The sequence below is a fragment of the Salvelinus alpinus genome, chromosome 33 (genome assembly GCF_045679555.1).
Source record: "Salvelinus alpinus chromosome 33, SLU_Salpinus.1, whole genome shotgun sequence".
In the NCBI taxonomy this organism is placed as follows: Eukaryota; Metazoa; Chordata; class Actinopteri; order Salmoniformes; family Salmonidae; genus Salvelinus; species Salvelinus alpinus.
In genome coordinates this window covers 27190497-27206222 of record NC_092118.1, presented here as the reverse complement: position 1 = coordinate 27206222, position 15726 = coordinate 27190497, and the positions used below count along the sequence as shown (strand labels likewise).

General features: G+C 44.0%; 1 protein-coding gene across 8 annotated transcripts in view; it reads left to right on the top strand.

Annotated features, from left to right (window-relative positions):
* The window catches only part of LOC139562966 (chromodomain-helicase-DNA-binding protein 9-like), a 142317-nt gene that overhangs the window by 19846 nt on the left and 106745 nt on the right, over nucleotides 1–15726 (top strand). Inside the window, exon 1 of one of the 8 annotated variants that reach the window (XM_071381177.1) lies at nucleotides 1451–1554. The exons of 5 other annotated variants lie outside the window; for them this stretch is intronic. Coding sequence is in view for 1 of the 3 variants with exons in the window: in XM_071381176.1 (XP_071237277.1) it covers nucleotides 14866–14895 (30 nt within the window). In the remaining 2 variants the exon portion in view is untranslated. Of the gene's footprint in view, nucleotides 1–1450; nucleotides 1555–14012; nucleotides 14896–15726 lie in introns of those variants that run through there. 2 more of the 8 variants (XM_071381178.1, XM_071381176.1) reach the window with 2 other exon arrangements.

The window sequence follows — 15726 nt, the reverse complement described above, 5'->3', positions numbered from 1 at the left end:
CAACTAGGCTACTAGATGTAGTTGGCAGAGAACAATCTCACCATGGGTTGTGCATACCCTTATCTGTCCTCACACGTGATGCAGTCCACGACTCTAACTTACTGCATGACAGCCCCATTACAAACAAATAGCCTTTTGATGTGGCAGTAGGCACACCCTGGTGGTTGAATAGCTGATGATGAGCTGCTGTGCTGTACAGCAGGTGCCTCCTGTCTGACTCAGTGCATCAGTGGTTTAGGTTTATTCTTTGACTCCCCGACCTCTCTCTCCCCTCACCTCCTCCTCTGGCCTCTGGGTGCCTTGAAACTAAAGTGGGGGGGTTCAGGGAGGCCATGTTTTTTTTTTAAATTTCACCTTTATTTAACCAGGTAGGCTAGTTGAGAACAAGTTCTCATTTGCAACTGCGACCTGGCCAATGTGTGTGAAGCCGACTCAGCCAAGAGTGTCTGTGGCTGTCAGCCCCCACTGAATTGCTGTCTTTGTTGCTTCCTGACCTTCCTGGGTGATGTTTATGTAACTCCCAGCCAGCCAGCCAGTCAGCCAGGCAGAGAGTGCTGCAGTCAGTCCTGAAACCTGACACCAAGTCACTACTCTACTCTTTGGAGGGGGAGGGGCCCCCTGCCGCTGGGAAACCTGCTCTCCACGAAGCTGAGAGATGATTGGCTGTTTCTCTGGTTGCGGTTGGCTCTCTCTCTGGTCAGTAGGTCTATCAGTCTCTCTCATCTCTCAATTCAATGTTCAATTTAAGGGGCTTTATTGGCATGGGAAACATATGTTTACATTGCCTAAGCAAGTGAAATAGATAATAAACAAAAGTGAAATAAACAATAACAAATGTACAGTAAACATTAGACTCACAAAAGTTCCAAAAGAATAAAGACATACAGTGTTGTAATAATGTGCAAATAGTTAAAGTACAAAATGGAAAATAATTAAACATAAGTATAGATTGTATTTACAATAGTGTTTGTTCTTCACTGGTTGCCCTTTTCTTGTGGCAACAAGTCACAAATCTTGCTGCTGCGATTGCACACTGTGGTATTTCACCTAATAGATATGGGAGTTTATCAAAAAAGTATTTGTTTTCAAATTATTTGGGGGCCTGTGTAATCTGAGGGAAATATGTGTTTATAATATGGTCATACATTTGGCAGGAGGTTAGGAAGTGCAGCTCAGTTTCTACATCATTTTGTGGGCAGTGTGCACATAGCCTGTCTCTCGCTCTGTCTCTCCCTAGCTCTTTCTGACTGCCTATCTCTCTCTTTATGACTGCCGCTCTCTGTTCCTCCAGTCATCCGGCCTCATCTGCCTGCTGGTAGTGGAGGCCTGCCAGGAGTGGGTGGTATCTAGTGGAGGTCAAAGGTGAACAGGAAGTCAACTCTATTTAAAGTGGGGCGGTCTTGGCTGTGGACGGAAGGGGCGGGCTGTGGGGGGACACTAGAGGAGGAAATGGGTGGCTAGTTAGTAGAGGGAGTGGTGAGAGAGATGTACTTGGATTTAGCCTAGACTGTGAGGAGCATGTGGGAACCTTGCCAGCCCCAAACTGCACAGTAGGTCTGAATAAAAACCCATTCTCTTTTATTCTGCATTTTTTCTCTCTCTCCCCCGCTCACAGGGGATTAAATAGCTTTGACTTTGTTGGCTGGCTAGGGGTTTGGAGAGGAGCGTGCGATAGCCAGCGGGTTCAGTGCTAACATGAGGTTTTGTGTGAGAGGAATGTGAGGGGTGACACAACCCAACGTGACCTCTTCCTTGAGCTGCAGTCAGGTTAACCTTTCACTGGCTGACAGGAATGAACTCAGCTCAACCACCAGGCAGCCTGCTGAACGCTAGCCTGCCTAGCATAGTCTGTCTCTGAGGAGAGAAAGTGGAGAACAGATTTACACAGTCTACTCTACAGGGACTCTAATGAGACTTTCAGTGGCTGTCATTCAGTTAGACTTAGGGAACCTAGCACTAAATAGGGCAAGGGGAATAGGGGAAAGGCATTTGGACTGTGGATCATGACGTTATGCTTTTAGTCAGCAGATTCAGCCCGCTTGCTACAGCTGCACTAAGGTCGGACAGCATGACTGTGTAGATCAAGACACCGGGGAGCTAGCACGAGATATGGCTCAGAAAACCTACCTCAATATAGGGATGAGAAATGCAGTGCACTCCAAATTGTCCCATTATCCCAACTGTTACACCGGGAAGTTTGAACGACTGATAGTTATTCTGGAAAGCTGCCATTTTCGTCCCCATGCTAGGTAGCAGAAGCCACATCAGCCATTTTGAAATGGCGCTAGAATGTAAGTTGAACATCAAACTATAGTCAGCCAATCAGGCTCCTTGCGGACTACGTCATCGCGCTGTGGAAATGTAAAAAAAAAGTTGGTTTGGGGAATAGTTTAGTATATTGCCACGTTCAAAAACACTGGAAACTCAGTGGGAACTTTGAAAAAAGAGTTTTGAATGGTCATCCAACTCGGAAACTCAGGCATCTTTCTAGAGTCCCAAGATGTCTTGAAAGGACCATAGGTCAAACTTAACCAAAACTTTGGATGCTTGTCTGATGTACAATAATTAATTGGTAATCCATGTCATTGTTGTCAAGGGTGGATTAACAAAGGCAATAAACAGCCACACACTAGAAAGTTGTTGTGTTTGTCTTTCAATAGTTTATTTCTTTGTTCCAACAATTTTGCCTTTGTTAATGCACCCTTGACAACATTGACATTACCAATTATCAATTCATTATTACCAATTAATTATAACAATGGCTTACCAATAAATTATTACCAATTAATTATAACAATGGCTTACCAATAAATTATTACCAATTCATTATAATAATGGATTACCAATGAATTATTGTACAGACATAGTTTTGGGAGAGTTTGACATATACAAAGCCATTCCCCACACAACTTTTATTTTGACATTATCACAGCGCGACAACGTAGGCTGACTATCCTTTGTTGTTCAACGCACGTGGCTTCTGCTACGTAGCATGAGGAGGAAAGGGAAGCGTTCCGGGAAAGTAGCAGTTATTCAATCTTGTAACAGTTGGGATAATAGCACAATTCAGAGTACAACTAATTTCTCATCCCTGGATTGAGGTACGTTTTCCAAGCTGGCTCCACGGTGTCCTGATCTATACGGTCGGGCTGTCCGACCCTAGTGCAGCTGTAAGTAAGCAGGTCGGATATTCTGGCTAATTGTGCTTTGTGTCGGCTATACTTAATACAGTGTGCCTCTTTTGCCTTTATGTCTAAGGAACACTTGTTGGTTTGCGTTAGCTATTCCATGAAGATGACAGTTGTGTGTTTGTGTGTGTGTGTGTGTGTGTGTGTGTGTGTGTGTGTGTGTGTGTGTGTGTGTGTGTGTGTGTGTGTGTGTGTGTGTGTGTGTGTGTGTGTGTGTGTGTGTGTGTGTGTGTGTGTGTGTGTGTGTGTGTGTGTGTGTGTGTGTGTGTGTGTTGAATGTATGTGCGTGATAGATAGATAGTTTTCACACAGGAGTCCCAAAGCTATCAGACAGGTTTGTCAGGTAGCTGCTGGTTCCTAGCCGGGTATGTCCACTGGTTTCCATGGCGCTGGGCCCTGAGTCAAGGGTTTGTTTACACAGAGAAACACTTTATTTCACAACATTACACTGACTCTGTGGAAAGGGACAAAATGTAGGCTAACACTGTCTTCTGTCTGCCTTGGATAAAGTTTAGTTTTGTACCTCTAGTCTACAACAATATGCAGTTGGCCTACTGTCACTAACCATGCACACTATGACTCATGTTTACAGAGACTGCTGCCACCATTAAGTTAATGTTTTAACATTTCAAAGTACAAAATGGAGGGTTGCTCTTTTCTCTCAGAATGTTGTAGGCATACGTCCTGCTTTGATCCCTGAGGTGAATATGTTGGAAGAATACTGTGAATTCCTTCCTATATAACTCAATCCTCTGTTGCGCAGTGCAATTACTAGGCTACAGGTTTCAATGTTTTCACTTGCCTATTGGTCTGTGGCATTTGGCCTTCATATACATTAAATCAATCTCTGTGGAATGTTGAATCACATGGTTGCTCTCGCTATACTGCCACAAAGCTGCTGTTATTTTGTATGCCCTCGTCTCAAGACTGTCCTGTCTGCTGAGAGTTCAGTATGAAATGGTTAGTGTTGTGGCGTGGATCATTCATTTGATTTATAAAGACTTTGTTAACATTCCTGCTCAGAACAGAACTACACGTCTGTCTGTTGTCCTCAGTTGAATGTGTGTGGCTGTCCCCTGGGCCCTGTCCTCTGGTGACCCTATAATTCGGTCTCACCGCCATCATAGTTCTGGATAAGTCCATAGTTGGGCGATTCCACGCCAGCTTAGGCGGAAAATATTTTTCAACAATCTGATTGTTCTGGCAATTCTCACATAGAAACTTAATTGGGAGGAAGGATGTTGGACATGCTTTTAACATTTGTATCACAAACCATTTTCTTGAAAATCATTATGAAATTGGCAATTTCAGGCACTTTTAAGACCTATACATGCCTCCTGTAAAACCCTGTGATCTGTGAACTGTACATGATACAGACAACATCTTGGTGTCATTATACTTCTTATAGTGGGCTCTAAAATATGGAGTATGTCTAGATTCTGAAATACAAATGTTTACATTCATTTATTCAACATAAAAATATTAATATAAATATCTCAAAAGTACCCTTTTTTATTTTGCTTATTTTTTTAACGTATTGTTTAGAACAATGCACTTGTCAAAAATGTCACATTTCCAGAGGGAGCTCTCTGGTACTTTTGTAGATATGATCCATTTTATACGTAGAAATGTACATTATTGGTTATTAACCAATCACAGCCCTTTCAATCCATTTTCCCATTCACTGTGTTGGCGGTGCTCATAAAATGTATCACAACTTCAGAATTAGCACAGAACCCACTGGAAATGTCATGTACTTGTAAAGGGTACTTTTGAGATATTCATATGCATGTTTTTTTATATTGAATTAATTCATGTGAAAATGTGTATTTCAGAATCTAGACATTCTCCATTTGTTAGACCCTCTATAAGGAGTATAATGAACCAATATGTTGTCTGTATCATGTACGATTCAAGGATCATAAGGTTTTACCAGAGGCATTTATAGGTCAAAAAAGAGGTCCTAAAATGGCCACTTTCATCATGATTTAAGAAAACAATTGTTTGTGATACAAATGTAAAAAGCATGTCAAACATAATTTCTCCCAATAAAGTTTATATGTGAGAATTGCCAGAACAATCTGAGATAGCAAAAGTAGTTTCGCCGTTGCAGCACTGATGTCTGCTTTTTTGCTGCTAACAACCTGCCTTCTCCTGATTTAACCTCTTATTATTGAGAGCTATAGCATGAAGAAGACTGGTGATGAACCCACCAATTGCTAATTTGAATGCCTAAATCATACTATTTTGTGTGTTACCACCAGGTAATGCTGATTAATTTCTCAGTTCTCAAGCAAGGAATAGGCCTATGTTTCGAAATTGGTGACTCATTCAAAACCTCCCACAACCCATATTTGTTGAGAATTGCTGGTCTAAGCTCTAAGGGAACCACTGTTGTTGGAATCCCCTCCCTCCATCTCTGCTCCCCAGTAAGTAGGCTGCTCATTGGCAGGTTGTTTTGATGGCTATATTGAAAGTTATTCTGCAATGACCTTGAATGTCTGCCCATTGTAATGCTTGCTAGGATTATGTAATAACCATCCAGCTTATTTATCTAGAGAGGCCTAAAAACCTTAAGGTTTTGGGTGTGTCACTACACAACAAGGGGAACATTAGTTTGCCTGTATCATTGGGTGCTTAGCGCCTGACTTGTGGTGTATCATAGAGGCTCTCTCAGACCTTCCCCATACTGTGCTAATGACAGATACAGCATCATCTTCAATGACCTCAGACTGCCCTCTCCCCTCTGTCACCCCTCTGCTATCCTATAGAATCCCTAACGACCAGGCCCAAACTACCTTACCCTCCCCAGTCCCAGTCCATCCATGAACCACTCCTATCACCAATCCTCTCACAGATGCAAATGGCCATCGCATGCCTCTCTTAATGAAATGAAGGAGTCAGTTAACTGAATGACTAATGGAGAGCTAATTATTTGGGAGCTATTTGAGGATGTGTAATGGGTGTGATGGTGCAGCCCTCTCTCTCTGCCATGGCAGGTACGGCTAATGATATCATAACCTATGTGAATTGCTAATCGCTGCATTTGCAAGGAATTACATGCCAAGCTGTGTGTGCATGTGCCTGCGTGTGTGTGTCTTGGCCTGGGCCTTAGAGCTTTCTGGGTAATAACTATAAATATCTCTAACAGACCAGAGAGGGAGGCCCACACACACAGCCTAGCATACTAGGAGTGTGTACTTGGTTGAAGCTATAGTTCTCCTGTGTATAGATCTACAGCGTTTAATACCATTATACCACCTAGTAGTGTAAGTGCATTTCTTAGGAAATGAGGCCTAGGCTTATACAGTATAATATGTCACTTTGGACTGGGAACCTACTGTTATTCATGTTTATACCATGGCATTGTTGAATACTTGTTTCTGATTGGCTTGAAGGGCATTCTAGAGTGTGAGTTATTTAAGTGATAATGCCGAGAAGCCGGTGTTTGGAGGATATATTGGCAATGGTGTTGTTAGGCTCGAGACCAAGCCAATATATCCTCTAAACACTGGCTTCGAGGGCAGTATCACTTTTATACAACAATACAATAATACAATACAATAATGATTGACATGTTTTCATTAAAAACATTATTTTAATGAATTTATTCATACTATTTCATCAAATCTAGGGTTGCTACCCAAGCCGGCTGGTCGTTCGTTCTATCAGTTCGGTTGCCTGAGACGCGACCCAGTCGTTCAGTCTTTTTGTTCTATATCTACAGTATGGACGTGACCCAGTCATTCAGTCTTTTTGTTCTGTATCTACAGTATGGACGTGACCCAGTCGTTCAGTCTTTTTGTTCTATATCTACAGTATGGACGTGACCCAGTCATTCAGTCTTTTTGTTCTGTATCTACAGTATGGACGCGACCCAGTCTTTTTGTTCTGTATCTACAGTATGGACGCGACCCAGTCTTTTTGTTCTGTATTTACAGTATGGCCTCGACTCAGTCGTTCAGTCTTTTTGTTCTGTATTTACAGTATGGACGCGACCCAGTCTTTTTGTTCTGTATCTACAGTATGGCCTCGACTCAGTCGTTCAGTCTTTTTGTTCTGTATCTACAGTATGGACGCGACCCAGTCGTTCAGTCTTTTTGTTCTGTATCTACAGTATGGACGCGACCCAGTCATTCAGACTTTTTGTTCTGTATCTACAGTATGGACGTGACCCAGTCGTTCAGTCTTTTTGTTCTGTATCTACAGTATGGACGCGACCCAGTCTTTTTGTTCTGTATCTACAGTATGTACGCGACCCAGTCGTTCGTTCTAAATGTTCCATTGCCATAATGGCTGGCAAAGTTCTTATCCCTTGCTTGCTAGTTAGCCAACTACGGCTAACTTACAGTCACGTCAAAAAGTGCAGCCAGAATAACAGTGAAGTAGCTGCATTTGCATTTGTTTAAGCTGTTTTTTAGTGACATTTATTTGAACACATCCATAACAATGAGCTAATGAGGCGTGATTTTTTCTGGCATAGAAAATGTGCTCACTAGTCAGGAAACTGTTGTTCAGAGGAGCAAGCCAACAACACAGCTAACACAATCACTTCAAATTGAAGCTGGAAAGACTGCAAACTAGCTTCACGTTTACCTTTTTTCAATTTACATTTCTTTGTATATACCCATAAAATAATGCCAGCTGATTCATGATTTCTACTGGCTGAAAAACGCTGCCTGTTTGTCTGTCTCGTCCCGACTCCCGACACGTTCATTACTATGGGACAGCTGGAGATTGAATTTGAATATTGAAGCAATGTTGCAAATGTCGGAGAGACAGACAGCAATGTTTATACAAATCTCCACTGTTGAAAACTAAATGTTAGTCTAATAGAAATGTGAGAATGTCTAGATGCTTTTTATAGTGGAGATCAAGTTTATAAATTGCTTGGCTGGGTTGATGAGACAATGGATTGCACTGTCAGATGGAACAGAGTAATTAGGAATTTTAAAGTCATAGATTTAACCGGTTGTAACTTGTAGAATAAACACAGAATGGAATGCGGTTTTAACCAATCAGCATTCAGGATTAGACCCACCCGTTGTATAATTCCCTATATTAGCACGGTAGAACTCAATGGCTATAGTTCATTCTTACATGTTCTATGTTTGAGCTGCTTTTTAAAGCAAAACTTGAATTGAAAACTTTATTGGCATTGTTGAATTATATTTTCATAATGGCAAGCTAGGACTGATGGTTTGGTTAGCTAAACTAACAAGTGTGTTTGTTTGGTTACCACAGAAACTACTGTAGCTATCTAGTAAACTTGCTAGCCTATTCAGTAGATGTTGAACACATTTCTACCGGAAAATGAACACATTTCTACTGAAAAATGAACACATTTCTACTGAAAAATGAACACATTTCTACTGGAAAATGAACACATTTCTACTGAAAAATGAACACATTTCTACTGGAAAATGAACACATTTCTATTGGAAAATGAACACATTTTTAGCCGCAAATGTGTTAAATTATAGCCGTGGTATAAAAGAGATAATCAAAGAGGGGCTATGCGTTCTCAGGAAAATAATGCAACTCTGTTGAAGGTCAGTTCCATTTCGCTAGCGCATCGTGGAACACACCTTCCACGTCATCCATTATTTCCCATAGAACGCATAGCCCCTTGTTGATTATCCTTCACAAATGGAATAAGAACACTAGATTCTTTAATTCAATAAAACTTTATTGATACTGTTTCTATACAGAATGGATAATTCCCTGTAGTTTCCCCCTTCCTAATCTGTAGGCCTAGACCTACTACACATGGTCTGCAGAACATTAGCTTAATTAGGCTATGGTATTAGACTTAACTCTGTAACTCTGGACTCTGTCCGTCCTTCTGCCACCCACATTTCTCCACATCCGCTCCTCCATCCAGATACAGGCAACCAGTACCCTTTTCACACTGAGCCAAACTAATCCGAGCTGTACTGGGCTGGCCATTTGCCTGGTTACACATCCAACATAGAATAAGAAAATAGTGGTATCAGAGTCAGACTGTAAGGACCGCCGCCGGACAGGAGAAGCATGTACGGGGAGTCAGACATTTATTCGGGAACAGACAAGGAAACCAGACAGGAACAGCGTCGGAACACGGGTAACACGGACATGAGACAATTAATCCCGAAGCAGGGAACAGAGCTTGGGAACAGACAGATATAGAGAAGGTAATGGCACAAGTAATTGAGTCCATGTGAGTCCAATGATCGCTGATGCGTGTGACGGGGGTAAGGCAAGTGTGTGTACTGATGGTGGCTTGAGTGTGTAATGCTGGGGATCCTGGCGCCCTCGATGGCCAGGGGAGGAAGAGCGGGAGCAGGCGTGACACAAACAGTATGGTTTGGGTCAACCCTATGTGAATACAACCCAGTTAAATGCCATATATTCTACTACTGCAGTTCTGCCTAAGGCCCTGCTGCCATGTGACCTGCTAGAGCTGTGTGCCAGCCAGGCTGTGACAGCAAAGGTCAAAGTGGACCAGGTCAGAGAGTGAGAACGGAGGACCTGTAAGCCCTGTTAGCCCACTGAGTGTCACTTCTGTTATTAGCCTTTCCCCGGGACAAGAGGTTAGCACCAGCACACCTTACCTTCCCTCTCCAACCCTGTGAAGGATCATTAAGGCCTGATGCTCTTTTTAATTGGTTCAGGAAGCATCGCCGTGCAGTGTGCCCCCTTTCATTTATCAACTACACCTCTCTACCCCCCCCCTCTCTCTCACACACAAACACTCCATCTGTCTCTCTCTCTCTCTCTCTCTCTCTCTCTCTTTCTCTCCTCTCTTTCGCTCCTCTCTCTCTACCACAAACACTTCCTCACTCTCCATGCATGACTTTAAATTGGCCCACAGCCATAGGCCTAATTAACAGGCCTAATCTCTTCCCCACCTCCTGACAGACTAATCTATATTCCATTAACCAGGCAGTAGGTTTGGTCTCTGGTTAGGCTATGGTTGGGAACTGGGAAGGTGAGTAGTGTTGTATACTGCTGGTATTATCCCTCTCACAACACAAGGCCAATAACTATTCTTAGGGACATTATGCACAAAGACACAACACACTTTGCTGTGAGGAGTGTTTTTAAGGAAGAGTCGACGTCAAAGGTTGACTTCTAGGTAGACTTAAGATATTTTTAAAAGGAAAACGTTTAGGCAAAGGCTGAAGTGAGAGAGAAGCAGTGGATCATCTCTATTATTCCTGTACTATGCACTTTATTATTCATCAAAGAAAAAGTAGGCTGTCTTTGATTAAATTTCTAGGGACCAGTACCACACACTGTCTCCTATATTTGCTCTGTAGGAACACTATGTTCACTTGCTCAGCTCTCTCTGTTACAACAGATGCACTCTCCTACTAGCCTATACAACCAGCATTACAGCACTACCTAGTGGGTGAAAATATAGGCTAACTGTTGATATGGTGGGTCTTGTGGGCTCTATGATTGGCTATAGTGTGTGCACAGTTATAGTGCGAGTTCCATTCTGTCCTAGGATGATAAATGTCAATTTCCCTAACGGTGTGTTAGTGGAGTCCTACTCAAAGGCCCGCAGAGGGAGGCAGAAGTAAGAGTGGCAGGCACACTAATACAGGCTCTGAGTCTGTGATGAGGTTATTATGGACTGTTTAGAGACTCACACCTGTGCCTCTGGCTCCCTTTTTATCTCTTTCTGTCTCTTTTACTCTTTCTCTCTCTCTCTTTCTTTTTTTCTCTCTCTCACTTTAGAGGGAAGCCCCCCCAGCACACTAATTTCTCTGCCGGGAGGCCTATTTGCATGTTAACCGTTGGGTTCCCAAGGCGCCACAGCTCCACCAAGCCATGTGACCATTTCAGCATGTGTGCCTGGCTGCCTGCCTGCGTTCACTGTTCCTGTTTCTCCCTTGTTTTCACCAACACATCCTCAGCCTAGAGAGACAATACACCCTGTGCAGAGCCAGTCGCTGGCAGCTAAAAGCCTTCCTGTGTATGAATCTATGTATACATGGGTGTTATTGAATCTCTTCCTAGCTTTCTCTATCTACCTCTATCTGTTGATCCTACCTACCTACCTACCTACCTCTCTCTCTCTCTCTCTCTCTCTCATTGAACAGCCTGTTATGTAGTCTTTTGCATTATGATGTCGGTCCCAGACTAAAATGATGCTGTCTGTCCGTCCCAGTGAACCCCTCAGTGTACTACTATACTATTCAAATGTTCATGCTCAACATGCAGTACATAACATGGTTGCATACCGTTTAGGCCCTGTCTCTGAAAGAACTGTTGTTAAAATATCTCCCTGAATTACACTATACATACAGTATTTTTACCGGTTCTTCTTAACAGTGTTTTAACGGCTGTGAATTGATCGTTTTCAAGGGCTCTGTGAAAGTGAGGCTCTGTCTCTGTGAAAGTGAGGCTCTGTCTCTGTGAAAGTGAGGCTCTGTCTGTGAGAGTGAGGCTCTGTTTCTGTGAAAGTGAGGCTCTGTCTCTGTGAAAGTGAGGCTCTGTCTCTGTGAAAGTGAGGCTCTATTTCTGTGAGAGTGAGGCTCTGTTTATGTGAGAGTGAGGCCCACTGCTACTATGCTATAGTTTAGTCCTGTTGCATGGCATGCTCCCATCTGGCATGTGACATGTTCTCGCTCCACTGCAGGGACGGTAATTGGCATGTTGTGTCATTTAGTTCCCTTCGTTCCGTCTCTCCTAGAACAGGAGTCCAAACTCCCAAGGCCTAGCCTGACAGCTAGCCTATATCAGATGCCCACTCAAACATGGGGAGAACACACATATAGCCTACCACTAGTAAGCACATACACAGACACATGAATGCGCACACAAACACACAGCACAGGCTAATTTATCTAGATATGGGCATGAGGACAAACACATGGGCACTAGATTGGAGTTAACACAACCTACTGTGTACATTGTGACCTCCCACACATACTCTACGTTGGACTTTAACCAGTCGTATGTTATTCCTACAGTTGTACAGTTCAATGTTTTGTCGTGTTTGTAGTTCCAATGTTTGTAGTTCCAATGTTCTTCCACAGAGTTAGGTGTCTGGCAGGTTTTTTAAGAGAGTTGTGCTCAGACAGGCTGGAGAAAGCAGAGCCAAATGATATTGCAGCTAAGCTGTTGTTTATTTAGCCAGTCAGGAAGGAGGGCTTTCACCTTTGTTTGCCACTACTGATGAGAGGGCCAGTTAAATACATCAGTCAGTCTCTCTTTATTTCCTACCTCTCTCTCCCCTTCTCTTTCTCTGTAGTTTCCCCAACGCCTAATGGAAAGCTAGGAATATTTACATACATTCTGACTTACTTAAGGCCTACTAATCATACTAGTCTACTTATTAAACCGATAAAGCAACACAGATCAACTAAGTTTACTAGGCCTATGTCCTTAAGAGCTCAGTGCCCCTTTCAGCTATTATCCATGTGAGATAATTCTGCTCTAATATCATTAAACAGTGTTACATTTCAGACAGGGAGAGAGCTGCTGCTCTGCTGAAAATGTCCGTCCCTTAGCCACATAGCCATGTAGCCTTTAGCCTGTAGCTTACTAGTCTGTAGCTTCAGACCTGTTACTGTTATTTCTAACTAGCAGGGAGCTAACTATCCATCTCCAGGTACTTGGCCTCCCCCTAGCCACATAGCCATGTAGCCTTTAGCCTGTAGCTTACTAGTTTGTAGCTTCAGACCTGTTACTGTTATTTCTAACTAGCAGGGAGCTAACTATCCATCTCCAGGTACTTGGCCTCCCCCTAGCCACATAGCCATGTAGCCTTTAGCCTGTAGCTTACTAGTCTGTAGCTTCAGACCTGTTACTGTTATTTCTAACTAGCAGGGAGCTAACTATCCATCTCCAGGTACTTGGCCTCCACCTAGCCACATAGCCATCGAGGCTAGCCATAGCCTGTAGCTTACCAACTTGTTCCCGGTTACTTCTGACTAGCAGGGAGCTAACAGTCAACCCCCAGGCTATGTAGCCCTTTGTGTAACCTGAGAAGGGGCTTATATGTTGTGCACAAGGTTTCAAACGAGAGTTCACTGTAAAAACACAGTCATGTGCTTTAGAGCAAGATGTATGGCTCTTTAAGTTTGTGTGTGAGCGCGTGCACGAGTGCGTGTCTGTCTGGTGATGTGTGTGTCTCCACTCTGGGACCTAACCCTGTGCCAGGCAGGCTCCAGGCCAGCCAGGCATGTCTGTGTGTTCCCCTCCCAGCACCATGTGCCTGCTGGAGCACATGGCCCTTGCATCATGTTTCAGGGAGCCCCCTCCCTCTCTTCCATCGCCTCTCCAGTGACTGTCAGTCATGGAAGGGACAGAAGGCTCGTCACGACCTGTCCTTTCACATCTCGCATACATTTGTGTGTGTGGAGGTCTATCCACCTCTTGCGAGAGGGATTCTCTTCCTGGTGGGAAGTGAACACGGCTGTGTGGCTGGGTGGCCAGCATCTGTCTACGTCTCTCTTTCCCCACCAGAGTGTGTCTGAGACCACTGCTTTACTGACAGTCTCTGGGAGTGAGCTCTCAGTGTGTTAGTGTGCTGTACTAGGGACAGTGCTGTGGCTTTTTAGCCTCATGGTTTCATGGTTTTGCACACGTTGGTTGTTTGCTGTTTGGTTGTTTAATAGTGTATTGTTTAGTTTTTTCTCATAGTGGATTTTCATGTTATGACTCTGTACAACATAATATGGTGTCATTCAGTTTCTTGTGTATAATGTTTTATGTATAGAGCAATGTGCAACACATGCAAGCCTGCATTCCATTTATGTTAATATCTGTGCTTGTGTAGAAATCCAGTGCTTTTGGGGTTAAGTTGTGAAAGTTAATGTAATAACTGCTAGCACCATCTGCTGGCCTACTTCCTCACAAAGAGAGAGTGAGTGAGAGAGAGAGAGAGAACGAGTCTGGATTTTAACGACATCTCTAATATTCATGCTGATGCATTTTGCTGCTTTGTGCTGCTTTCATTTTCCACCGCTCTGCTGCTGGAGACTCCAGTTCCTCGCCATACATACCCCAGCACGGGAGAGGGAGGGCAGAGAGGGAAGAGGGGAAAACTAGTGGGAAAAGGAAAACAACCAAGCAAGCTAGCTAGCACAAAACCCTTTTTGTGTACAAAGGAGTAGCCTACCTTACCCTGGGATGTAAGAGAACGAGGCACGAACGAAGAGAGCAAGAAAAAGGAACGAGTAGAGATAGGTAGAGTGAGCGGACGGAGAGAGCTCGCGATTGCTTGCGGAGGGGAATCAATGAGAAGGGAGGGAAAGAGGAGGGTAGAGCGAGAGAGCGACGCTGACACTCACAACACGACCCGCCTGCCTGAGCCGGACGGAGCTGAAGCACGCAGTAGCAGCAGAATGAGACGAGCTTCCTGGACTGCCACTGCTTCGCACCTCTTCTGGCGCAACCAGCCCTGCTCCCAGCTTTCCCAGTGATCTAACAGCCCAGCCCCATGCACTCCTACTGAGCTTCAGCCCTGCCCGCTAGGGGAGGAGAGGAGTGGAGAGGAGGTGAAGGAGAGGAGGCTCCACCGCCCGCCTGTACGCTGCCTGTGGAGGGGGGAGGGGGTGGACACGCAGCTCAAGCAAGACAGACTGTCGAACGAGAGAGAGAAAAAACCCGGCGAAAGGGCAAGGCTTTTGTTAGGTGGTTGGAGAGAGAGGGGGAGGAAGAACAAAAAATAGAAAAAAACATGTCTACAGTGAAGAGGCCAAGAGGAAGGGTAAGTGAGCTGCACAGAGAGAGGGAGTGGAGGGAGGGAGGGAGGAGGGGCCGGACGACAGGAACTGAACAACTGAACAACCTCCTCTGCTACTGGCTCATGCTGCCTGCCTGATGCAGCTCCACTGTCGCCATCTTGAACTCCTTGTTGCTGCTCTTTCCCATACTCATTTGCTTAGCTGTGCTAGCTATGCTCTCTCACATGCTTTCCCCCCACACCTCCTCCCTCCATAGATTCCTCCCCACCTCTGGTTCGATGCAAAAGGCGATGTGTGTGTGTGTCACATAAGATGAGTACATCAGTCACACAGCGTTCACTGCATGAGGGAAGTAAGGGGTTAGTGAGTGGGTGAGTGAGTGGACTAACTGGCCCAAATGTCCTGGCTATCTCTATCTCTCTGTAGTCTTTCCTTACTGTAATAGTGCAACGTGTTTTCATGGGAGCGTGTGGTGGCAGAGAGAGAGATTGAAATCACTGCAGTGCTGGCAGCTTGTAATTTCAGTTATTTATAGTCGTATTACACAGCTGCAGAACACTTGGTTTTGGTGCATTTTTCTTCTCTCTCCCTTTCTCACTCACTTTTCATATAAACTCTCATTCCTGCTCTCATTCCCGCCCTCTGCCCTCTCTCCCCTTTGCTACTTCCCTCTCTTCCCTGTTCTTTACCTTGACTTTCTCTTTCCTCCCCCTCTTTTTTTACCTTCAACTTGAATAATGAGAATATTTCAGTTCTGGGCAATGATTTCCACTAATAGTCTGGGCATCACAGCACACGTTAAACATATAATTCTGTAGCTACAGCTCTTGTTTATCTTCCAAATAAACTGTCAT